At 47.0% G+C, this 26,500-nt stretch overlaps 1 protein-coding gene across 3 annotated transcripts in view; it reads right to left on the bottom strand.

Moving 5' to 3' along the window:
- Positions 1-26,500, bottom strand: part of tsc1a (TSC complex subunit 1a) — a 33,756-nt gene that overhangs the window by 6,345 nt on the left and 911 nt on the right. Inside the window, exons 3-19 of one of the 3 annotated variants that reach the window (XM_079685897.1) lie at positions 26,273-26,376; positions 24,754-24,906; positions 12,825-12,969; positions 12,513-12,667; positions 8,954-9,197; positions 8,345-8,397; positions 8,016-8,127; positions 5,442-5,530; positions 5,247-5,352; positions 5,059-5,151; positions 4,871-5,028; positions 4,606-4,745; positions 3,728-3,798; positions 3,147-3,298; positions 2,635-2,817; positions 1,521-1,631; positions 1,151-1,273 (exon numbers count right to left, since the gene is read on the bottom strand). In XM_079685897.1, the coding sequence (XP_079542023.1) occupies positions 1,151-1,273; positions 1,521-1,631; positions 2,635-2,817; positions 3,147-3,298; positions 3,728-3,798; positions 4,606-4,745; positions 4,871-5,028; positions 5,059-5,151; positions 5,247-5,352; positions 5,442-5,530; positions 8,016-8,127; positions 8,345-8,397; positions 8,954-9,197; positions 12,513-12,667; positions 12,825-12,969; positions 24,754-24,906; positions 26,273-26,376 (2,192 nt within the window). Of the gene's footprint in view, positions 1-1,150; positions 1,274-1,520; positions 1,632-2,634; positions 2,818-3,146; positions 3,299-3,727; positions 3,799-4,605; positions 4,746-4,870; positions 5,152-5,246; positions 5,353-5,441; positions 5,531-8,015; positions 8,128-8,344; positions 8,398-8,953; positions 9,198-12,512; positions 12,668-12,824; positions 12,970-24,753; positions 24,907-26,272; positions 26,377-26,500 lie in introns of all 3 variants that reach the window. The other 2 variants (XM_079685895.1, XM_079685896.1) reach the window with 2 other exon arrangements.

The raw sequence follows: 26,500 nt of genomic DNA, 5'->3' as shown, positions 1-26,500 counted from the left end.
TGTCCTTTTGTGTTATCTGTTGTTTTATTTTCATGTTGTAACCTACTTGCTGCCATGTTAGAGAGTTCTCTCTTGAAAAAGAGATCGATGATCTCAATGGGACCACCTGGTTAAATAAAGGTTTAAACAAAAAGTGTTTAAAAAAAATATATATATATATATATATTTTTTTTTAAATTGCGGTAGATTTAGTCAGTCTCACGACGGTATTGGGAAGTTTATTTACCGCGATACCGCGATATTCGGTATATCGTTACATCCCTATTAATAACGGTATCTAACTTGAGTTTTTATTATATCAAAAACCTGTTGAAATGCGTCTGTTATTTTGACTGTCCCCCAAAGCGCGTCGGCAGCCTCCAGGAATACTTCTTTAACAACTTCTCCGTCTTTGAAAGACTTCATGTGTTTCTCCAGAACGTGACTGACACGATGAGATGCTCTGGTAGCAGCCTTGCTCTTGTTGTTGGGCCTGGTGAAAATGGACTGCTGTGCATTTAGCTGTCCTCTCAGGCCCCTCCCCTTTTGGGAGCGGAGGGCAGAATCAGGAGGGAGTTCCGTCTCGTAGCGTTTGTGCACTGTTTTGAAATGCCGCTCCTAAATGACCCTTCTTCGATGAAGCCGCGCTCGCACTACAGATGAGAGACAGATGGGCTTTGAATTGGAACAGATAGAAAATAATCATCCTCCCACTCGGAGTGAACATTATATATTTTGGGCTTTTTTGCTTCTGCCATAATTGCGGTCTTGTGTGTGTGCGGACTGTCCTTCCTGTTGCCACGGACAACGCCAGCGAAATAGTGCCCACTGCCCACCAGCCACGCCCCGACAAATGGGGTCACACCGGCCAATCACAAAGCTCTGATGCGTTCAAGTGCATTATTCTGACACAGGAAGATTATGTTACAGGACATTAACGATAACACAGAATATTGTTGTTCTATTTTTAGACACATCTCGCGATCGACTGGTTGGGCTTAGAAGAACGTGTGGTCTTTGAACACAACACTGAACATGACGTCTCAGAACAGAGCTGCTCTGGAAACACACCCTGTTCATCTCTTTTTTATACAGATGTATAGACCTGTCTGTCTGTCTGTCTGTCTGTCTGTCTGTCTGTGTGTGTGTGTGTGTGTGTGTGTGTCCTCACCGTGCCTCGGTGCATGCCCCCCCCCTCCAGTTGTTCCCTCAGAGCTCTGTTGGTTTCTCTCATCAGGACCAGCTGCTGGTTCAACAGGTAGATCTGCTGCTGCAGCTGCTCACTGCTGCACAGCTACACACACACACACACACACACACACACACACACACACACACACACACACACACACACACACACACACACACACACACACACACACACACACACACACACACACACACACACACACACACACACACACACACACACACACACACACACACACACACACACACACACACACACACACACACACACATTAAACAAACTGCTGTTTTTTTATAAGGTATTATTATGATATTAATGAGGAGGATCTCACCTTGAGTGACAGCTGGGTCAGCTGGTGCTCTGCGTGGGAAGCCTTGTTATTGGCTCTCTGAAGCTCCGCCTCCTGCTCCCTCAGCCTATTCTGACCCTCCTGCAACTCGCTCTGCAGCCAATCAGAGAGCAGGGGGGTTAACACAGCCAATCAGAGAGCAGGGGTGTTAACACAGCCAATCAGAGAGCAGGGGTGTTAACACAGCCAATCAGAGAGCAGGGGGGTTAACACAGCCAATCAGAGAGCAGGGGTGTTAACACAGCCAATCAGAGAGCAGGGGTGTTAACACAGCTAATCAGAGAGCAGGGGTGTTAACACAGCCAATCAGAGAGCAGGGGGGTTAACACAGCCAATCAGAGAGCAGGGGTGTTAACACAGCCAATCAGAGAGCAGGGGGGTTAACACAGCCAATCAGAGAGCAGGGGTGTTAACACAGCTAATCAGAGAGCAGGGGGGTTAACACAGCCAATCAGAGAGCAGGGGGGTTAACACAGCCAATCAGAGAGCAGGGGGGTTAACATAGCCAATCAGAGAGCAGGGGGGTTAACACAGCCAATCAGAGAGCAGGGGGGTTAACACAGCCAATCAGAGAGCAGGGGGGTTAACACAGCCAATCAGAGAGCAGGGGGGTTAACATAGCCAATCAGAGAGCAGGGGGGTTAACACAGCCAATCAGAGAGCAGGGGGGTTAACACAGCTAATCAGAGAGCAGGGGGGTTAACATAGCCAATCAGAGAGCAGGGGGGTTAACACAGCCAATCAGAGAGCAGGGGGGTTAACACAGCCAATCAGAGAGCAGGGGGGTTAACACAGCCAATCAGAGAGCAGGGGGGTTAACACAGCCAATCAGAGAGCAGGACGATTATATAAATTCCGTATAAAATGAGTATTGGTGTACAAATAGTTTGTAAAGTTTATATAAAGTATATGTAAGTGTGTACAGAATGTGTATCGAGTGTGTTGTATTTGTGTGTGTGTGTGTATTGTATCAAAGAGTGTATGCACAGTGTGTGTGTGTGTGTGTGTGTGTGTGTGTGTGTGTGTGTGTGTGTGTGTGTGTGTGTGTGTGTGTGTGTGTGTGTGTGTGTGTGTGTGTGTGTGTGTGTGTGTGTACCTTGAGTCTCTGTGTGTCTCTCTGCACCTCCTGTTGCTGCAGCAGCAGCTGCTGGATGTGTGTGTGCATCTGCTCAGTGTGTGTGTGTGTGTCCTGCTGCAGGAGTGTGTATCGTCTCTGCTCCTCCTGCAGACTGCACTTCAGAGAGTAGATCTCCTCATCCTGCACACACAGCTGCCCCTTCTACACACACACACACACACACACACACACAGACACAGACACAGACACACACACACACACACACACACACACACACACACACACACACACACACACACACACACACACACACACACACACACACACACACACACACACACACACACACACACACACACACACACTTAACATTAATCCTGAAAAAGAAAGAACTACGTAGGGAACATAAATGACATTAAATACAAATACAGTACGGCAGAAAATAAACAAACACTGAATACATGTGTGTGTGTGTGTGTGTGTGTGTGTGTGTGTGTGTGTGTGTGTGTTTGTGTGTGTGTGTGTGTCACCATGGAGACAGCGTCCTCCTCCATAGCTGTGCTGCTCAACACTCTCCTCAACAGTCGTCTGTTCCTCACGGCGTGTTGCTGCCTCTTGAAGCGCTCGTACTGAAGCTGAGCCTGAAGCAGCAGCAACTGAGAGCTGAGGGCCTGCAGCTCCTCTGCACACACACACACACACACACACACACACACACACACACACACACACACACACACACACACACACAGTTACACACACAGTTACACACACGGTTACACACACGGTTACACACAGTTACACACACAGTTACACACACACAGTTACACACACACAGTTACACACACAGTTACACACACACAGTTACACACACAGTTACACACACAGTTACACACACAGTTACTCACACACACAGTTACACACACAGTTACACACACACTTACACACACACACAGTTACACACACAGTTACACACACACTGTTTCCATGCTCGGGTCAATGACTCATATCTGATGCAACTAAAAACTGTGTTAGTGACTTCATGCTCTGACATCACATCAATAACAACAACAACACGTGATGATGTTAGTGCGTCTGTTAGTGTCGGTACCTTTGCTTTTCATGCTCTGCTGTTTACCTCCAAAATTACTCCGATCCACCGAGCGACTCACAGCTGACAACCTACACACACACACACACACACACACACACACACACACACACACACACACACACACACACACACACACACACACACACACACACACACACACACACACACACACACACACACACACACACACACACACACACACACACACACACACACACACACACACACACACACACACACACACACACACACACACACACACAATATATTAGTCTCTCAGGTCCCTTAGCAGCTACTTGGACTAAACTGATGTGGTGCGTTCAGGGACTAAACTGATCGTGGCGCGTTCAGGGACTAAACTGATGTGGTGCGTTCAGGGACAAAACTGATCGTGGTGCATTCAGGGACTAAACTGATGTGGTGCATTCAGGGACTAAAGTGGTCGTGGTGCGGTCAGGGACAAAACTGATGTGGTGTGTTCAGGGACTAAACTGATGTGCTGCGTTCAGGGACTAAACTGTTGTGGTGCGTTCAGGGACTAAACTGTTGTGGTGCGTTCAGGGACTAAACGGATCGTGGTGCGTTCAGGGACTAAACGGATCGTGGTGCGTTCAGGGACTAAACTGATCGTGGTGCGTTCAGGGACTAAACTGATCGTGGTCCGTTCAGGGACTAAACTGATCGTGGTGCGTTCAGGGACTAAACTGATCGTGGTCCGTTCAGGGACTAAACTGATCGTGGTGTACTCAGGGACTAAAGTGATCGTGGTGCGTTCAGGGACAAAACTGATGTGGTGCGTTCAGGGACTAAACCGATGTGGTGCGTTCAGGGACTAAACTGATTGTGGTGCGTTCAGGGACTCGGTTGTCTCGTACCTCCGGCTGAGGTGATGGTGGGCGTCGTGTCCGTGTACGATCAGCTGATCCAGGATCTGGAGGGGTGAGACGGAGGTGAGATCCTCCTCCTCACCCCTCCTCTCCCCCCCTCCCCCCCCGGAGGCTCTCTCCAGCGCCTCCTGCAGGACAAACACAGGACACTCAGATGACTGATTTTTATTTCATATTATTTTAGATCTACATTTCAGAGCAGATCAGATGGCTTCAGGCACCTGAGAGGACAAAAGGTTGAAAACATTCTTACCTGAGTCTTCCTCCCGATGAAGAGCGAGGCGGCTCGGGGGAGTGCGAGCTCAAACAGAGGCTCATAGGAGGGGGCGGGGCTTCCCTCTGATCTGAGATGGGGGGCGGGGCTTCCCTCTGATCCGTGACTGGGGACGGGGCTTCCCTCTGATCCGTGACTGGGGACGGGGCTTCCCTCTGATCCGTGACAGGGGGCGGGGCTTCCCTCTGATCTGAGACGGGAGGCGGGGCAGACGCCAGGAGAGAGAGGAGGGCGAGCGGGGGTGGAGGTGAGGAGGACGTCTGCAGACACAGGGGAGAGTATATGATGAGTAGAGGTACCTGAGTGTCACACCTGTGAAGTACAGAAAGATCATACAAGTAGTTTCTTCATGTACCTGCACAGGTAATGATCAGCTGATCACCTTCAGTGGTGATGTCATCAATTTGGCCCCGCCCCTGCTCCTCTGGGATTGGCTGAATTGACTCTGCGAACAGCTTCACCTGTGAGGACGAAAAGAGACTCCTTCAGAATAAAAGCCTCTCTGTGCGGAAGAGGAGGAGGAGAAAGAGGGGGAGGAGCTTGATCTCACCTGGTTGTATTTGTCAGGAGTCTGACTGCCATCTTGGATCTCTTCAGTCATAGCAACCTGGACGGTGGCTGACGAGGGACATTTCACACCTGGAGATTCCGAGAGACATTTATTATTAATATTTACACACATATCAACTGTCTCACAGTGTCTCAGCTGTCTCACAGTGTCTCACCTGTCTCACCTGTCTCACAGTGTCTCACCTGTCTCACAGTGTCTCAGCTGTCTCACCTGTCTCACAGTGTCTCAGCTGTCTCAGTGTCTCACAGTGTCTCACCTGTCTCTCAGTGTCTCACCTGTCTCAGGTGTCTCACAGTGTCTCACCTGTCTCACAGTCTCTCACCTGTCTCACAGTCTCTCACCTGTCTCACATTGTCTCACCTGTCTCACCAGTCTCATAGTCTCTCACCAGTCTCACAGTGTCTCACCTTTCTCACCTGTCTCACAGTGTCTCACCTGTCTCACCAGTCTCACAGTGTCTCACCTGTCTCACAGTATCTCACCTGTCTCACCAGTCTCACAGTGTCTCACCAGTCTCACCTGTCTCACAGTGTCTCACCTGTCTCACCAGTCTCACCGGTCTCACCGGTCTCACAGTGTCTCACCAGTCTCACAGTGTCTCACCTGTCTCACCAGTCTCACCGGTCTCACCAGTCTCACAGTGTCTCACCAATCTCACCAGTCTCACCTGTCTCACAGTGTCTCACCTGTCTCTCAGTGTCTCACCTGTCTTACAGTGTCTCACCTATCTCACAGCGTCTCACAGTGTCTCGCCTGTCTCATAGTCTCTCACCTGTCTCACCTGTCTCACAGTGTCTCACCAGTCTCTCACCTGTCTCACAGTGTCTCACCAGTCTCACAGTGTCTCACCTTTCTCACCAGTCTCACAGTGTCTCACCTGTCTCACCAGTCTCACCTGTCTCACCTGTCTCATAGTCTCTCACCTGTCTCACAGTGTCTCACCAGTCTCACAGTGTCTCACCTTTCTCACCAGTCTCACAGTGTCTCACCTGTCTCACCGGTCTCACAGTGTCTCACCAGTCTCACAGTGTCTCACCTGTCTCACCAGTCTCACAGTGTCTCACCAATCTCACCAGTCTCACCTGTCTCTCAGTCTCTCACCTGTCTCACCTATCTCAGAGCGTCTCACAGTGTCTCGCCTGTCTCATAGTCTCTCACCTGTCTCACCTGTCTCACAGTGTCTCACCAGTCTCACCAGTCTCATAGTCTCTCACCAGTCTCACAGTGTCTCACCAGTCTCACAGTGTCTCACCTTTCTCACCAGTCTCACAGTGTCTCACCTGTCTCACAGTGTTTCACCTGTCTCTAAGTCTCACAGTGTCTCACCTTTCTCACCAGTCTCACAGTGTCTCACCAGTCTCACATTGTCTCACCTGTCTCACAGTGTCTCACCAGTCTCTCACCTGTCTCACCAGTCTCATAGTCTCTCACCAGTCTCACAGTGTCTCACCTTTCTCACCTGTCTCACAGTGTCTCACCTGTCTCACCAGTCTCACAGTGTCTCACCTGTCTCACAGTATCTCACCTGTCTCACCAGTCTCACAGTGTCTCACCAGTCTCACCTGTCTCACAGTGTCTCACCAGTCTCACAGTGTCTCACCTGTCTCACCAGTCTCACCGGTCTCACCGGTCTCACAGTGTCTCACCAGTCTCACAGTGTCTCACCTGTCTCACCAGTCTCACCGGTCTCACCAGTCTCACAGTGTCTCACCAATCTCACCAGTCTCACCTGTCTCACAGTGTCTCACCTGTCTTACAGTGTCTCACCTATCTCACAGCGTCTCACAGTGTCTCGCCTGTCTCATAGTCTCTCACCTGTCTCACCTGTCTCACAGTGTCTCACCAGTCTCACCAGTCTCTCACCTGTCTCACCAGTCTCATAGTCTCTCACCTGTCTCACAGTGTCTCACCAGTCTCACAGTGTCTCACCTTTCTCACAAGTCTCACAGTGTCTCACCTGTCTCACCAGTCTCACCTGTCTCACAGTGTCTCACCAGTCTCACAGTGTCTCACCTGTCTCACCAGTCTCACAGTGTCTCACCAATCTCACCAGTCTCACCTGTCTCACCAGTCTCACAGTGTCTCACCAGTCTCACAGTGTCTCACCAGTCTCACAGTGTCTCACCTGTCTCACAGTGTCTCACCTGTCTCACAGTGTCTCACCTGTCTCACAGTGTTTCACCTGTCTCTAAGTCTCACAGTGTCTCACCAGTCTCACAGTGTCTCACCTTTCTCACCAGTCTCACAGTGTCTCACCTGTCTCACCTGTCTCACAGTGTCTCACCTGTCTCTAAGTCTCACAGTGTCTCACCAGTCTCACAGTGTCTCACCAGTCTCACAGTGTCTCACCTTTCTCACCAGTCTCACAGTGTCTCACCTGTCTCACAGTGTCTCACCTGTCTCTAAGTCTCACAGTGTCTCACCAGTCTCACAGTGTCTCACCAGTCTCACAGTGTCTCACCTTTCTCACCAGTCTCACAGTGTCTCACCAGTCTCACAGTGTCTCACCTGTTTCACCTATCTCACAGTGTCTCACCTATCTCTAAGTCTCACCTGAGATGGAGGCGGTCCTGCTCAGCGACGGGGCGTGGCCTGGAGCAGCAGGTTCAGGAGGGGGCGTCGACAAACCACACCGAGAGGAGGGGCTCCAGGTGACATCATCAACCTGAGACACAAACTCATAATAAACAACATGTAGGGGCAAGGGGGGAGGAAGGGAGAAAGGACAGATGGATGGAAGGAAGGAGGGAGGAAGGAAAGATCGAAGGAAGGAAGGAAAGAAGGAAAGAAAGATGGATGGAAGGAAAGAAAGAAGGAAAGAAAGATGGATGGAAGGAAAGAAAGAAGGAAAGAAAGATGGATGGAAGGAGGTAAAGAGTTACCTGCATGTCTGAGGAGCTGAGTGTGAGTTGAGAGGAGGTCAGCAGAGAACTTCCTGTTGATCAAACAGACAGGTTAATGTTTAACTCACTGTACACACACACACACACAGTGTGCAAACACACACACACACACACACACACACACACACACAGTGTGCAAACACACACACACAGTGTGCAAACACACACACACACACACAGTGTGCAAACACACACACAGTGTGCAAACACAGACACACACACACACACACACACACTGTACAAACAAACACACACACACTTTACAAACAAACACACACACACAGTGTAAACCTGTTTAAACTCGAAACTGTTGTGCGTTAAGCCTAAAATGTGTGTGGTGCTTTCAGGGACTAAATGGACACACACACACACACACACACACACACACACACACACACACACACACACACACACACACACACACACACACACACACACACACACACACACACACACACACACACACACACACACACACACACACACACACACACACACACACACACACACACACACACACACACACACACACACACACACACACACACACACACACACACACACACACACACACACACACACACACACCTGAGCTGCTGAAGGTGTCTTGGCTGAGGCTCAGGTGGGGCAGGAGGGAGGGGGAGGGGGGGGGCTCTCTGAGGGAGGAGTAGGCGTCCTCCTCGCAGGACGACTCCAGAGGATCCAGAGACACTCGAGAGCACTCGATCACGATGTCGTGCACCTCGTAGCACCTCCACCGGGACGGGTCCAGCTCGTAGTCCTGAGTCCCTGTGACCAGCTCCGGGTGAACCCGTACATGTTCCAACATCGGCTGAGAGAGAGAGGGAAACAACTTTATCAATAAACTGCAGGGGGAGAGGAAGTGCTAAACGGCTGAGTCATGTCGGGGCTTAAGACCCGTCCTGACGTCACGCTGGGTCTGTTCGGGGACTCGAACCGGCAACCCTCGGGTCCGGACATGTTCAGCTCCCTCCGTTACAGGGAAAACATCATAATCTCATTCCACATTAGGGCTGCAGGTGGATTACACAGAGGACAGAGCCAGAGGGAGAGGGGTAATAACCAGGGGTAAATTAGGAGAACAAAACGTGATTAATGCTCTTAAAGCTATGACTTTAGCACAGTCTAACACAAAAGTAATCTGAGTAATAGAGAGTGTCCCCTGGATATCCCCCCCCCTCTGGTCGTGTATCAGATCGGCTGGTTGGTTATGGCTAGAAAGGATCCGTCTTGTGTAAAACTCTCGTGAGAGTTTGGCTGAATGTCACGATCGTTAACATCAGTGGGCCACAGAAAATGATGATGAGAAGCTAAACTATCTATTAATGATGTCAATGACAGGGAGTGTGATTGTTGAAATAAGGTGTTAGCGGTCTTGCTGGTGTTCAAAGAAGAATGACAACACTGTAGATCACCAACACTATGGTTTATTTTTTATTCACAGGCAAGTCAACGTTGTCGCAGTAAAAGTCCCAAGATAGCTCCTGGTGCAATAAAATGTTCCCTTTCAGTGTTTCACTAATAACTCTGATGTTTCTATATTAATATTGCTGCTGCGGTAATGTGTATGTTGCATGTTACTGCTGTAGATGTGTAATAATGGAATAAAAACTCATTAACAAAATATTGTAATGTCTTGTTTGTCTGACTGTTATCACACCTGCAGGTCCTCACTCTGTGAACTAGGCCGAATCATCCCTAATGTTATTCTACAAAGTTCATGAACATTGTATAAGATGCACTTAAAACTAGATAAAGAATTGTAAAAATAAAAAACCCTACAGATCGTTCCTCTCACCCCCAGTTCCCACTGGGTCCGTCTGCGCCGCGGGTTTGGTCTAGCGCCATAACCCAGCGGACGCGTCCCAGAAGCGTTTCAGAAGCGTAGCGTCATGCGTGCAGGCTCGCAGTTTTGTTATAGATTCGGGTTTAATTCGGGTATTAATTAACTTAAAAACATTCATATGTAGTTGTTACCTCCCACTCCACAAAGTGCAGCAACTAAAACCAGGCCTTGTCCTTTCTGATGCTGTCCTTCTAGTAACCATTGGTTACATCATATCAAAGTGTGTTTTTCCACTTCCATGAGGAAAACCTCGTCGTCCATTGTGCCTATCGTAGTGGAGGTGTTGTGATGAAGGAGGGGGGTCTGCTAAATTAGTATATGTGGGGGATGGGCCTGACCCGGATGCTCACCTTTCCACTTCCTGCGAGGGGAGGCTGCCTGCCCGACCTTACGTTACGGCTGCGCCTCGGCAAAAATAGGATTCATCCTAATTTTAGAGAAGCGCTGCGCCGAGCCGCTTCTGGGACGCGTCTGAGCCGTAACGCGGCGCATGTGGTGGAATAGCACCCGTTGACTAGAGGGGCCGCGATCCTTACGACCGCCGTGGCGCAGCTGTAACGCGGCGCAGCGCGGCGCAGACGGACTCGGTGGAAACTGGGGGTCACTGTTCACACTTCTGTTCAGTATATATATATATATATATATATATATATATATATATATATATATATATATATATATATAAACTGTAGTAGTGCTGGGGGTAAACCGCTTCACACTGAACACTGTGATCTTCACACCGTATGATATAAATCTTTCATATACCGCAATACCGTTGACAAAGTGCGTAAGGTGCTGAAGCTGTGCGACAGTGAAAGGAGTCCCCTGGGAAGTATTCAAATGTGCACTCTGCAGTTTCAGGGGAGGGGGGCTTTGTTTACAGTTCAAGCTGTTGTTGTTAGTTGTATGTGGTACACAAAGTTTGCACAATAAAACGGTTTATATTTAGCAGTTATTTCATGCATTCTGATTCCTTATCTAGTGTTGAAGTACAGGAGACCTTGTCTTGGTCTCGACCTCTTAAAGTCTTGGTCTTGTCTTGGTCTCGACCTCTTAAAGTCTTGACCTGGTCTCGGTCTTGTCTTGGTCTTGACCTCTTAAAGTCTTGGTCTTGTCTTGGTCTCGACCTCCTAAAGTCTTGGTCTTGTCTTGGTCTCGACCTCTTAAAGTCTTGACCTGGTCTCGGTCTTGTCTTGGTCTTGACCTCTTAAAGTCTTGGTCTTGTCTTGGTCTTGACCTCTTAAAGTCTTGGTCTTGTCTCGGTCTCGACCTCTTAAAGTCTTGACCTGGTCTCGACTTCTTAAAGTCTTGGTCTTGTATTGGTCTCGACCTCTTAAAGTCTTGGTCTTGTATTGGTCTCGACCTCTTAAAGTCTTGACCTGGTCTCGACTTCTTAAAGTCTTGACCTGGTCTCGACTTCTTAAAGTATTGGTCTTGTATTGGTCTCGACCTCTTAAAGTCTTGGTCTTGTCTTGGTCTAAACCTCTTAAAGTCTTGTCTTGGTCTCGGACCTCTTAAAGTCTTGACCTGGTCTCGACTTCTTAAAGTCTTGACCTGGTCTCGACCTCTTAAAGTCTTGACCTGGTCTCGACCTCTTAAAGTCTTGACCTGGTCTCGACCTCTTAAAGTCTTGACCTGGTCTCGACCTCTTAAAGTCTTGACCTGGTCTCGACTTCTTAAAGTCTTGGTCTTGTATTGGTCTCGACCTCTTAAAGTCTTGGTCTTGTCTTGGTGTGTTTATGTAGTGTTGTAGTGTTAACAGTCTGGATCTGGCCTTCATTCGGTCTCACTCTGACTTGGTCTTGGGGTGTTTCTCAATGTCGATTTTAAGACGACGGGGCTACACATGTGCGGCCTCGAAATCTCTTGCTACTTGGGTCGAATTCCAAGTATGCTGGACATTGGAACAGTCCATCGGCGGCACTCGATGACGTAGTATGCTTGAAATAGTGGCTCTGGAGCAGCCTTCCTAGACATTGAGAAACACCCTTGGTCTTGACTTGATCTTGGTCTTCACCTTGACTTGGTTTTGACTTGGTCTTGACCTCTTAAAGTCTTTGTCTTGGTTAAAATGGTCTGGACTTGGACTTCGTCTTGGTTAAGGTGGTCTTGACAACAATATTATCCTTCGCCACATCAGACTGATGAGGGCCCCCACTGATCAGGTGGTTTTTTGTGGGGCCTTAAAGTATTATAAATGACACTATGACACTATGTATAGTTGTGTTGTAGATGTTGAAGTTGCAGTAGGTGTGTTTTCTGTGGTTAACGAGCTCTCACCTTGACGACCTCCTGGAAGACGTCCAGGTTCTCCTTCATGCTGTAGTGCAGCCTCAGGTAGGACATGAAGTTGCAGGGGAACATGCCGTACAGCCGGTGGAACAGAGAGTAAACCCCCGCCTGCAGGTGCACCAGGTGCTCCACCGGCACCTGACCTGCAGCCAATCACAGTATAAAACCAGAACAGTAAGCATGCATTGATGGTGTGTGTGTGTGTGTGTGTGTGTGTGTGTGTGTGTGTGTGTGTGTGTGTGTGTGTGTGTGTGTGTGTGTGTGTGTGTGTGTGTGTGTGTGTGTGTGTGTGTGTGTCACCAGGGTTCCTATAGCTCCAGGATGCGAGGCGTCCGAACACGTCGAAGAAGTCGTAGATGTGCTGTTTTCCGGCCTGAGGGATCATGGGTAACAGCGTGATGAGCACGAGCACCGCGGTGATGAGGAACACCACGTCCGTCTCCGTCTGACACACACACACAAATATATATTTTGTATTCGGGTTTGTGGTAAATGGTATTTCGATCTTTCTGAGCACACAAACTGGAAGATTGACAATAAAGGTCACTTTGACTATTTGTATTATTATTTATAGTGTGATCCTGAATGTCCTCTTCCAACATGAGAGTAACATGATAACAAAGGTATCAACTGTAGCTGTGAACATGACAGGATGTGTGATTACCTAGAAGAGCATCAGGACTGTTTGAGGCATATGATAGCTATGTGATTAACATGATGATTCAGCCTCTATGGAGAGAGACATATGACAAGCATGATCATTTCTGACGTGGAGCTAATCTGAAGTAAACATTGAATACTGCTTTCTATTCCTCCATCTTGTGACTGTGTAACTCCCTCTCTTGGATATCAGCATGTGAAGGACACTGTTCAGGAACTAGTTGATGCTCTGTATGTGATGACTCCTTCCATTCTGGAGAGGATCACAGATACATGGATCCTGAGATTCAAGCTCAAGACGGGGATTATTAACATTTAAGTATTCAGAGAAAGTCCGAATTTTGTGATTTTTAGAAAGTCAGAATTTTGTGATTTTTTGAAAGTCAGAATTTTGTGAAAAGTCTGAATTTTATAATTTTTTGAAAGTCTGAATTTGGTGATTTTGAGAAAAAGTCTGAATTTGGTGATTTTGAGAAAAAGTCTGAATTTGGTGATTTTTTTGGAAAAAGTCTGAATTTTGAGATTTTCAGTAAAAAGCCAACCTTTTGAGAAAAAACTCCGGAGTACTTTTCCCCGTACTTTTCCCACTTTGTTCCGTTAGTGCCCCTTATGTTGCGTTCACACCAAAAAGAGTACTTAGTGCCGGGAACTTTTACCCACATTTTTAGTGCCTGCTCGAGAGGTGGTACCAAAAAGCTACCAAAACAGTACCAATTTCTATTGGCTGGGCGGATTGCAAACCAAGCCCTGTAAAACTCTGACAAGTTTTGTGAAGCCAGTAAACCCAGAGCAGAAGAAGAAGTGACGTCAGCGGCTCATTTGCGTAATCTTCCCTCAGGGAACTTATTCCGGTGTGAACGCGATCTGTACTTAGTTCCATGAGGGCACTAAGTGCCGGCACTATGTACGGCAAAGTACTTGTGAAAGTGGCTAATAACATTTTTAAGTATTCAGAAAAAAGTCTGACTTTTGAGAAAAAGTCAGACTTTTGAGAAAAAGTGAGAATTTTAAGGTTTTCAGGTGTCTGTTGTTATGGTCTGTGTGTCTGTTGTTGTCTACCTTCAGGTGTCTGTTGTTATGTACAGTGAGGTGTCTGTTGTTATGGTCTGTGTGTCTGTTGTTGTCTACCTTCAGGTGTCTGTTGTTATGTACCTTCAGGTGTCTGTTGTTATGGTCTGTACCTTGAGGTGTCTTGTTAAGGTCTGTACCTTGAAGTGTCTGTTGTTATGTACCTTGAGGTGTCTGTTGTTATGGTCTGTACCTTGAGGTGTCTGTTGTTATGTCTGTACCTTGAGGTGTCTTGTTATGGTCTGTACCTTGAGGTGTCTGTTGTTATGGTCTGTACCTTGAGGTGTCTTGTTATGGTCTGTACCTTGAGGTGTCTGTTGTTATGGTCTGTACCTTGAGGTGTCTTGTTATGGTCTGTACCTTGAGGTGTCTTGTTATGGTCTGTACCTTGAAGTGTCTGTTGTAATGGTCTGTACCTTGAGGTGTCTGTTGTTATGTCTGTACCTTGAGGTGTCCGATCACTTCTTCATTTCATTCTCTCTACCCCTTTCCAAACATAACAACCTCATCTCTTCTAACTCTGCTCCTGTCCGCCGTAACCTCCGTTCCCTCTCCCCCTCTACCTTTGCCTCATCGGTGCTCTCAGCCCTCCCTTCCTCTGACTCGTTCCAACTCCTGCCTCCAAACGCTGCTGCAAAAACTCTCCTCTCTACTCTCTCATCCTCTCTGGACTCTCTCTGTCCTCTCACATCGCGGCCGGCTCGTCAGTCCCCTCCTGCTCCCTGGCTAAATGACGCACTGCGTGCTAATAGAACCATCCTTCGGGCAGCAGAGCGGAAATGGTGGAAATCCAAACACCATGACGACCTCCTAACCTATCAGGCTCTCCTCTCCTCTTTCTCTGCTTCCATCTCTCAGGCAAAAAGCACTTTCTTTCAAGATAAGATCCAATCTTCCTATTCCAATCCCAAAAAACTATTTTCTATCTTCTCCACCCTCTTGGACCCTCCCAAAGCACCTACCCCCTCCTCCCTTCTGTCAAGCGACTTTGTTAACCACTTTGAAAAAAAGGTTGATGATATTCGCTCTTCCTTTTCTGACTCACCTTTACTCACCGCTGGGTCACCAGACCCTCCCTTCACCCACACACTGACCTCCTTCTCCCCTCTCTCTCCAAGTGAGGTTCTTACCCTCGTTACCTCTGCCCGTCCTACCACCTGTTCTCTGGACCCTATCCCCTCAAACCTCCTTCAGACTATCGCTCCTGATATTCTACCATTTCTCACCCATTTCATCAACACTTCTCTAACTTCTGGTCACTTTCCAAACAGTCTCAAGGAGGCAAGAGTAAACCCTCTCCTTAAGAAACCCACTCTCAATCCGTCTGATGTTATTAACTACAGGCCCGTCTCTCTCCTCCCGTTCCTGTCTAAAACACTTGAACGCGCTGTCTTTAAACAACTCTCCTGTTACCTCCATCAGAACAACCTTCTGGATCCGCACCAGTCTGGTTTCAAGGCAGGTCACTCAACAGAAACTGCTCTCCTTGCTGTCTCTGATGAACTGCACACTGCTAAAGCAGCCTCCCTCTCCTCTGTCATCATCCTTCTGGACCTGTCTGCTGCATTCGACACGGTGAACCATCGGATCCTCCTTCGCACTCTCCAAGAACTTGGAGTTTCAGGCACTGCACTTTCCCTCCTCACCTCATACCTCAACGACCGCACCTACAGGGTTACTTGGAGAGGGTCCGAGTCCGACCCTTGTCAATTAACTACAGGGGTCCCTCAGGGCTCGGTTCTTGGTCCCCTCCTCTTCTCCCTGTACACAAACTCGCTCGGGTCTGTCATTAGCCCGCATGGTTTTTCATACCACTGCTACGCTGACGACACCCAACTGATTCTGTCCTTTCCCCGCTCAGAGACCCAGGTCGTCGCACGCATCTCTGCTTGCCTAGCAGACATCTCTCGGTGGATGTCTGCTCATCACCTCAAGCTCAACCTTGACAAGACTGAACTGCTCTTCCTTCCGGGAAAAGATTGTCCCACTCTTGACCTAACAATCAACATCGGCACCTCTGTTGTTTCCCCGACTCAGACTGCAAGGAATCTGGGTGTGGTCCTAGATAACAAATTGTCCTTCACTGCAAACATCGCTGCTACAACCCGCTGCTGCAGATACACGCTTTACAACATCAGGAGGATACGTCCCCAGCTGACCCAGAAAGAGACGCAGGTTCTGGTCCAGGCTCTCGTCATCTCACGCCTAGACTACTGCAACTCCCTCCTGGCTGGTCTACCTGCATGTGCCATCCGACCTCTGCAGCTCATCCAGAATGCAGCGGCTCGTCTGGTCTTCAACCTTCCTAAATGTTCCCACACCACGCCGCTCCTCCGCTCCCTTCACTGGCTTCCAGTAACTGCTAGAATCCACTTCAAGACACTGGTACTTGCGTACCATGCTGTGAATGGATCTGGCCCTTCCTACATCCAGGACATGGTTAAACCGTACACCCCAGCACGTGCACTCCGCTCTGCATCAGCCAAACAGCTCGCTGCACCCGCACTGCGAGGGGGACCCAAGTTCCCGTCAGCAAAAACACGTGGGTTTGCTATCCTGGCTCCAAAATGGTGGAATGAGCTCCCCATTGAAATCAGGACAGCAGATAGCTTACACATCTTCCGACGCAAACTGAAAACTCATCTCTTTAGACTCCACTTCGAGCGATAGAATTACTAACAAAGCACTTATATACTAATAAAGGGCTGGCTTTCTAAATGCCAGTTGAGTAGCACTTGAAATGTTTGGCTCTATGAAACCTGATGTACTTATATGATTCTGTTTTCTTAAAGGTTGTATCTTCCTGGTCGAATGCAGTTATTGTAAGTTGCTTTGGATAAAAGAGTCAGCTAAATGCAATGTAATGTAATGTAATGTAATGTTATGGTCTGTACCTTGAGGTGTTTCTTGTAATGGTCTGTACCTTGAGGTGTCTGTTGTTATGTCTGTACCTTGAGGTGTCTGTTGTTATGTCTGTACCTTGAGGTGTCTTGTTATGGTCTGTACCTTGAGGCGTCTGTTGTTATGTCTGTATCTTGAGGTGTCTGTTGTTATGGTCTGTACCTTGAGGTGTCTGTTGTTATGGTCTGTACCTTGAGGTGTCTGTTGTTATGGTCTGTACCTTGAGGTGTCTGTTGTTATGGTCTGTACCTTGAGGCGTCTGTTGTTATGTCTGTATCTTGAGGTGTCTGTTGTTATGGTCTGTACCTTGAGGTGTCTGTTGTTATGGTCTGTACCTTGAGGTGTCTGTTGTTATGGTCTGTACCTTGAGGTGTCTGTTGTTATGGTCTGTACCTTGAGGCGTCTGTTGTTATGTCTGTATCTTGAGGTGTCTGTTGTTATGTTCTGTACCTTGAAGTGTCTGTTGTTATGCACCTTGAGGTGTCTGTTGTTATGTACCTTGAGGTGTCTGTTGTTATGGTCTGTACCGTGAAGTGTCTGTTGTTATGTACCTTGAGGTTTCTGTTGTTATGGTCTGCACCTTGAAGTGTCTGTTGTTATGTACCTTGAGGTGTCTGTTGTTATGGTCTGTACCTTGAGGTGTCTGTTGTTATGGTCTGTACCTTGAGGTGTCTGTTGTTATGGTCTGCACCTTGAAGTGTCTGTTGTTATGTACCTTGAGGTGTCTGTTGTTATGGTCTGTACCTTGAGGTGTCTGTTGTTATACCTTGAGGTGTCTGTTGTTATGGTCTGTACCTTGAGGTGTCTGTTGTTATGCACCTTGAGGTGTCTGTTGTTATGTACCTTGAGGTGTCTGTTGTTATGTCTGTACCTTGAGGTTTCTGTTGTTATGGTCTGTACCTTGAGGTGTCTGTTGTTATGCACCTTGAGGTGTCTTGTTATGGTCTGTACCTTGAGGTGTCTGTTGTTATGTACCTTGAGGTGTCTGTTGTTATGGTCTGTACCTTGAGGTGTCTGTTGTTATGGTCTGTACCTTGAGGTGTCTGTTGTTATGCACCTTGAGGTGTCTGTTGTTATGGTCTGTACCTTGAGGTTTCTGTTGTTATGGTCTGTACCGTGAGGTGTCTGTTGTTATGGTCTGTACCTTGAGGTGTCTGTTGTTATGGTCTGTACCTTGAGGTGTCTGTTGTTATGTACCTTGAGGTGTCTGTTGTTATGGTCTGTACCTTGAGATGTCTGTTGTTATGGTCTGTACCTTGAGGTGTCTGTTGTTATGGTCTGTACCTTGAGGTGTCTGTTGTTATGGTCTGTACCGTGAGGTGTCTGTTGTTATGGTCTGTACCTTGAGATGTCTGTTGTTATGGTCTGGACCGTTAGGTGTCTGTTGTTATGTATGTACCTTGAGGTGTCTGTTGTTATGTACCTTCAGGTGTCTGTTGTTATGTACCTTGAGGTGTCTGTTGTTATGGTCTGTACCTTGAGGTGTCTGTTATGGTCTGGACCGTGAGGTGTCTGTTGTTATGGTCTGTACCTTGAGGTGTCTGTTATGGTCTGTACCTTGAGGTGTCTGTTGTTATGGTCTGGACCGTGAGGTGTCTGTTGTTATGTACCTTGAGGTGTCTGTTGTTACGGTCTGTACCTTGAGGTGTCTGTTGTTATGGTCTGTACCTTGAGGTGTCTGTTGTAATGGTCTGTACCTTGAGGTGTCTGTTGTTATGGTCTGTACCTTGAGGTGTCTGTTGTTATGGTTTGGACCGTGAGGTGTCTGTTGTTATGTACCTTGAGGTGTCTGTTGTTACGGTCTGTACCTTGAGGTGTCTGTTGTTACGGTCTGTACCTTGAGGTGTCTGTTGTTATGGTCTGTACCTTGAGGTGTCTGTTGTTATGGTCTGTACCTTGAGGTGTCTGTTGTTATGGTCTGTACCTTGAGGTGTCTGCTGTTATGGTCTGTACCTTGAGGTGTCTGTTGTTATGGTCTGTACCTTGAGGTGTCTGTTGTTATGGTCTGTACCTTGAGGTGTCTGTTGTTATGTACCTTGAGGTGTCTGTTGTTATGCACCTTGAGGTGTCTGTTGTTATGTACCTTGAGGTGTCTGTTGTTATGGTCTGTACCGTGAGGTGTCTGTTGTTATGGTCTGTACCTTGAGGTGTCTGTTGTTATGGTCTGTACCTTGAGGTGTCTATTGTTATGCACCGTGAGGTGTCTGTTGTTATGGTCTGTACCTTGAGGTGTCTGTTGTTATGGTCTGTACCTTGAGGTGTCTATTGTTATGCACCGTGAGGTGTCTGTTGTTATGGTCTGTACCTTGAGGTGTCTGTTGTTATGGTCTGTACCGTGAGGTGTCTGTTGTTATGGTCTGTACCTTGAGGTGTCTGTTGTTATGGTCTGTACCTTGAGGTGTCTATTGTTATGCACCGTGAGGTTTCTGTTGTTATGGTCTGTACCTTGAGGTTTCTGTTGTTATGGTCTGTACCTTGAGGTGTCTGTTGTAATGGTCTGTACCTTGAGGTGTCTGTTGTTATGGTCTGTACCTTGAGGTGTCTATTGTTATGCACCTTGGGGTGTCTGTTGTTATGGTCTGTACCTTGAGGTGTCTGTTGTTATGGTCTGTACCTTGAGGTGTCTGTTGTTACGGTCTGTACCTTGAGGTGTCTGTTGTTATGGTCTGTACCTTGAGGTGTCTGTTGTAATGGTCTGTACCTTGAGGTGTCTGTTGTTATGGTCTGTACCTTGAGGTGTCTGTTGTTATGGTCTGGACCGTGAGGTGTCTGTTGTTATGTACCTTGAGGTGTCTGTTGTTACGGTCTGTACCTTGAGGTGTCTGTTGTTATGGTCTGTACCTTGAAGTGTCTGTTGTTATGTACCTTGAGGTGTCTGTTGTTATGGTCTGTACCTTGAGGTGTCTGTTGTTACGGTCTGTACCTTGAGGTGTCTGTTGTTACGGTCTGTACCTTGAGGTGTATGTTGTTATGGTCTGTACCTTGAGGTGTCTGTTGTAATGGTCTGTACCTTGAGGTGTCTGTTGTTATGGTCTGTACCTTGAGGTGTCTGTTGTTATGGTCTGGACCGTGAGGTGTCTGTTGTTATGTACCTTGAGGTGTCTGTTGTTACGGTCTGTACCTTGAGGTGTCTGTTGTTATGGTCTGTACCTTGAAGTGTCTGTTGTTATGTACCTTGAGGTGTCTGTTGTTATGGTCTGTACCTTGAGGTGTCTGTTGTTACGGTCTGTACCTTGAGGTGTCTGTTGTTACGGTCTGTACCTTGAGGTGTATGTTGTTATGGTCTGTACCTTGAGGTGTCTGTTGTAATGGTCTGTACCTTGAGGTGTCTGTTGTTATGGTCTGTACCTTGAGGTGTCTGTTGTTATGGTCTGGACCGTGAGGTGTCTGTTGTTATGTACCTTGAGGTGTCTGTTGTCACGGTCTGTACCTTGAGCAGTGTGAGAAAAAGTTTTTAGAGAGTACTTGTCCATGGACAAGTGAGTTTGGCAATTTACTTGTCCGAATACATTTTTCACTTGTCCAGAATGGACAAAAATTGGGGCCACTGGAATCTTCTTCTTCGCCATCGTATTTCACATTTTCACACATAGGGTTGGGTATCGTTTGGATTCGAACGATTCCGGTTCTGCTTTTCGATTCTGGTTATTTTCGGTTCTTTGAGAGGGTAAAAATAAGTCCCATGATAAAGTGGGAGAAAAATATATTTATGAAAACATTAAGTCAAATCTGTATTCCTATTTACAAATCACTTCATACCGTTTAATTTCTTATGGTTATTGAATACAATTATATAAAAATAATCTCTTCATTATTTAGTTAGTTCTAAGTGGTGCAGTTTGAGAATGTACAATTGGCCCAGTCTCCTCTGATGTTACACTGCAACCTGCCTGATACCTGCCTATGTAGAAAAGCGCTAGGCCTTAAATATAATGATAATAGGCTAATAATAATAGCTTATAATAATAAGTAATAATTAATTATTAGGCTACTTATTAGTAGCCTAATAATAAGGCCTAGCGCTTTTCTACAACTCAAAGACGCTTGCACGCTTACACATGTCCTTACGCATGTGTATTACATGCTGCAGCTGCCCAGCTGCTCACTGTTTGTAAAAGTAAATAAATAGTATTTTCATTTCAATAATGTACTTTCTATACCCTGCTTCATAAACAATACTGACATCCCTGTGCTCCTCCGAGTCTGGGGGTCCGGGGATGTGAGGACAGCGCGAGGACACAGGGAGGCTGCTTCACTTCATAAAGGAAATGGCGGTCAATATTAACAACACATGAGCTAAAACGCTTAATAACCTTCATTACGTGTTAGAGAAAGAACATAAGAAAGTTTGAAAAAGATGAGGCTGTTAAACGGGCAGCGGATCTGCTGTGTGTAGAAAGAGAGAGAGACGCTGAGCTGCACCATGCAGCGAACAGCTGATCCGGAGAATAGAGAGAGAGAGAGCTGTGGTCCGCGGGGCTCGGCCTCGCCTCCTGTCCCCACAACTCTTATTAATCCCGGTACCGGACAATTGTTATTTGTTCCTACTCGGAACAGAGTTTTGCTTCCCAACCCTGCCACTGTGCTACACTTCCAGCGCTGCCCCGCCCCGCCCTAACTGTACAGAAAGCGGCGAGATGCATTCCCTTAGGAATCGACAAGCAGAACCGAAACTAACATTTCTAAACAAACAATGGCGGACACTGACAATTTGCGAATGAGTTCTGCGGCTTCTGTAAACTGAATTTATCAATAAATCAGGGCGAAAAACGTCACTTGTCCGCCGGACAAGTCAATTGAAATATCTACTTGTCCGATATTGTAAATAACACGTCCCGGACGGTGGGACGTGTACTTTTTCGCACACTGTTGAGGTGTCTGTTGTTATGGTCTGTACCTTGAAGTGTCTGTTGTTATGTACCTTGAGGTGTCTGTTGTTATGGTCTGTACCTTGAGGTGTCTGTTGTTATGGTCTGTACCTTGAGGTGTCTGTTGTTATGGTCTGTACCTTGAGGTGTCTGTTGTTATGGTCTGTACCTTGAGGTGTCTGTTGTTATGCACCTTGAGGTGTCTGTTGTTATGGTCTGTACCGTGAGGTGTCTGTTGTTATGGTCTGTACCTTGAGGTGTCTGTTGTTATGCACCTTGAGGTGTCTGTTGTTATGCACCTTGAGGTGTCTGTTGTTATGGTCTGTACCTTGAGGTTTCTGTTGTTATGGTCTGTACCTTGAGGTGTCTGTTGTTATGGTCTGTACCTTGAGGTGTCTGTTGTTATGGTCTGTACCTTGAGGTGTCTGTTGTTATGGTCTGTACCTTGAGGTGTCTGTTGTTATGGTCTGTACCTTGAGGTGTCTGTTGTTATGCACCTTGAGGTGTCTGTTGTTATGGTCTGTACCGTGAGGTGTCTGTTGTTATGGTCTGTACCTTGAGGTGTCTGTTGTTATGCACCTTGAGGTGTCTGTTGTTATGGTCTGTACCTTGAGGTTTCTGTTGTTATGGTCTGTACCTTGAGGTGTCTGTTGTTATGGTCTGTACCTTGAGGTGTCTATTGTTATGCACCGTGAGGTGTCTGTTGTTATGGTCTGTACCTTGAGGTGTCTGTTGTTATGGTCTGTACCTTGAGGTGTCTGTTGTTATGGTCTGTACCTTGAGGTGTCTATTGTTATGCACCGTGAGGTGTCTGTTGTTATGGTCTGTACCTTGAGGTGTCTGTTGTTATGGTCTGTACCTTGAGGTGTCTGTTGTTATGGTCTGTACCTTGAAGTGTCTGTTGTTATGTACCTTGAGGTGTCTGTTGTTATGGTCTGTACCTTGAGGTGTCTGTTGTTATGGTCTGTACCTTGAGGTGTCTGTTGTTATGGTCTGTACCTTGAGGTGTCTGTTGTTATGGTCTGTACCTTGAGGTGTCTGTTGTTATGTACCTTGAGGTGTCTGTTGTTATGCACCTTGAGGTGTCTGTTGTTATGGTCTGTACCGTGAGGTTTCTGTTGTTATGGTCTGTACCTTGAGGTGTCTGTTGTTATGCACCTTGAGGTGTCTGTTGTTATGGTCTGTACCTTGAGGTGTCTGTTGTTATGGTCTGTACCTTGAGGTTTCTGTTGTTATGGTCTGTACCTTGAGGTGTCTGTTGTTATGGTCTGTACCTTGAGGTGTCTGTTGTTATGGTCTGTACCTTGAGGTGTCTATTGTTATGCACCGTGAGGTGTCTGTTGTTATGGTCTGTACCTTGAGGTTTCTGTTGTTATGGTCTGTACCTTGAGGTGTCTGTTGTTATGGTCTGTACCTTGAGGTGTCTGTTGTTATGGTCTGTACCTTGAGGTGTCTGTTGTTATGGTCTGTACCTTGAGGTGTCTGTTGTTATGGTCTGTACCTTGAGGTGTCTGTTGTTATGGTCTGCACCGTGAAGTGTCTGTTGTTATGGTCTGTACCTTGAGGTGTCTGTTTTTATGGTCTGTACCGTGAGGTGTCTGTTGTTATGTACCTTGAGGTGTCTGTTGTTATGGTCTGTACCTTGAGGTGTCTGTTGTTATGGTCTGTACCTTGAGGTGTCTGTTGTTATGTACCTTGAGGTGTCTGTTGTTATGTACCTTGAGGTGTCTGTTGTTATGGTCTGTACCTTGAGGTGTCTGTTGTTATGGTCTGTACCTTGAGGTGTCTGTTGTTATGGTCTGTACCTTGAGGTGTCTGTTGTTATGGTCTGCACCGTGAGGTGTCTGTTGTTATGTACCTTGAGGTGTCTGTTGTTATGTACCTTGAGTTGTCTGTTGTTATGTACCTTGAGTTGTCTGTTGTTATGTACCTTGAGGTGTCTGTTATTATGGTCTGGATCGTGAGGTGTCTGTTGTTATGGTCTGTACCTTGAGGTGTCTGTTGTTATGGTCTGTACCTTGAGGTGTCTGTTGTTATGTACCTTGAGGTGTCTGTTGTTATGGTCTGTACCTTGAGGTGTCTGTTGTTATGGTCTGTACCTTGAGGTGTCTGTTGTTATGGTCTGTACCTTGAGGTGTCTGTTGTTATGTACCTTGAGGTGTCTGTTGTTATGGTCTGTACCTTGAGGTGTCTGTTGTTATGGTCTGTACCTTGAGGTGTCTGTTCTTATGGTCTGCACCGTGAGGTGTCTGTTGTTATGTACCTTGAGGTGTCTGTTGTTATGTACCTTGAGTTGTCTGTTGTTATGTACCTTGAGGTGTCTGTTATTATGGTCTGTACCTTGAGGTGTCTGTTGTTATGGTCTGTACCTTGAGGTGTCTGTTGTTATGTACCTTGAGGTGTCTGTTGTTATGGTCTGTACCTTGAGGTGTCTGTTGTTATGGTCTGTACCTTGAGGTGTCTGTTGTTATGTACCTTGAGGTGTCTGTTGTTGTGTCTGTACCTTGAGGTGTCTGTTGTTATGGTCTGTACCTTGAGGTGTCTGTTGTTATGGTCTGTACCTTGAGGTGTCTGTTGTTATGGTCTGTACCTTGAGGTGTCTGTTGTTATGGTCTGTACCTTGAGGTGTCTGTTGTTATGTTCTGTACCTTGAGGTGTCTGTTCTTATGTATGTACCTTGAGGTGTCTGTTGTTATGTCTGTACCTTGAGGTGTCTGTTGTTATGTCTGTACCTTGAGGTGTCTGAGCAGGGAGCACAGCAGGGGGGATCTGCTGACAGTGTGGACCCAGGGAGGCTGCTTCCTGATCATGTGACCCAGCAGAGTCACAGCAGGGAGTCTGGATCCGGAGCGGCTCAGAGCCTCGTTCAGCTTCTCCAGCAGAGGCTGACACACGGAGACAAACACCGGACCGTAAGACTTTAGTGATCAGGTCTGAATGCTCCATCACAGCAGCTCCATGTGGAACATCAACAGACAAACATCAACACACATGAGGAACAAACAACAACATGGAACATCACAGCAGAGGCCTGTACTACGAAGCTGGATGTTCTCTTAGCGGCTAACTTCAGGTTAACTCTGGGTTTCCGGTCCTACGAAGCTGGTTCTCTTTTTAGCGGGCTAGATCTCCATGGTAACTGATGCTGAGCGGCTAACCTGCCCCGGAGCAGGTTAGGTTGCAGGCTAAGAGATCAACTCAGTGAAAGCACTGCCTGCTGACCAATCAGAGCTCAGTGTGCGGAGTTTAAAGCGATCAAGTCATATCACAGGAGAAAGGAAATACAGAAAAGCTGCCGTTGCAGAAAAGACGGACGGCAGAAATCAGCGACTGTGTGAACGTGAACATGAATAGAATATCACCTCCCATCTTCAGAGCAATCTGACTATTAGAACATTAGCGTTAAGAAAGCTTACTTAAATATCTGCCACAACATAAGTAACCGGATCAGAGTAACATTAAGTACAGTCCGCGGCATATCACATCATAATGTATCATCTCCTTATCTGAGTCAGCTGAGCCGTATCTGGCCGTGCAACACTCTCAGTGTCACATACTGGATGCAGAAGGATTATTTGAAGCAACACATTAAGTTGAGGAAACACTCGAGTCAAATGTAATGAAAGTCAGATGGTGTCTTAGACGGGGCAGTGATATCATAAACCTGTTCATGTACGCATTCAAACACTTGTTCTGTTACCAGCTGTATTCACCTTGCAGGTGCAGCTATGTGGCTTTGATCCTGGATCAAGTGTTTAAGGCATGGATGTTTAAAGTTTAACTTCTTCATATGTCTAATATTAAAGTTGACTTTTCATTCAGGAAGTATGACGCTGCGCTGTCAGTACGCTTCTCCATGTTTGTGATTGGTCGAATGCTCCAGATACCACCCCTTCATGTGAACGCGCTCCTAACTAGAGAGGACACGGCTGGCTTGAGCGATCCACTTGATAACCCGCGTCGTAGGACCGCTTAGCGAGAGCGCGTATGTTTTGGATTAGGCCAACCGGCTAACTCAAACATATCCAGGTTAGGTTGAACCAGCTTCGTAGTACAGGCCTCAGGTAGTGTTGCAGAACAGACACAATCACAGATGTAAAGAACAACAGGAGAGTTTCTCGGCTCGCCCCAAAAGACCTCAGGCTGCAGAGAAATACATTTTCTGTTGTCCTTTTGCAGAGACATGCCTCATCAGATATCATGAATACACTGATCATGGAGGACAGCACACAGCAGGGAATAACGTCTGACCTTGTGATGGTGCTCTCTGACGGAGGAGAGGAGGAGGAGCACCTGGGGAGAGGAGGAGTCCAGGTAGAACTCCACCAGAGAGGAGAGGACAGCGCCTCCTCTGTCTGAGGAGAGAACACTTTCATTATTTAAAGAGATCATTTTTAGTGTCTCTCCTGGGACATGTCTCCATGCTCTAATGTTCAGAAAGCTCTTCATTGTTCCCACACTGCCTGTGCTGCAGCACCT

The sequence above is a fragment of the Notothenia rossii genome, assembly GCF_949606895.1.
Source record: "Notothenia rossii genome assembly, chromosome: 6".
Classification (NCBI taxonomy): domain Eukaryota; kingdom Metazoa; phylum Chordata; class Actinopteri; order Perciformes; family Nototheniidae; genus Notothenia; species Notothenia rossii.
The sequence above is the reverse complement of the archived record's forward strand: the minus strand, read 5'-3'. Positions and strand labels throughout refer to the sequence as shown.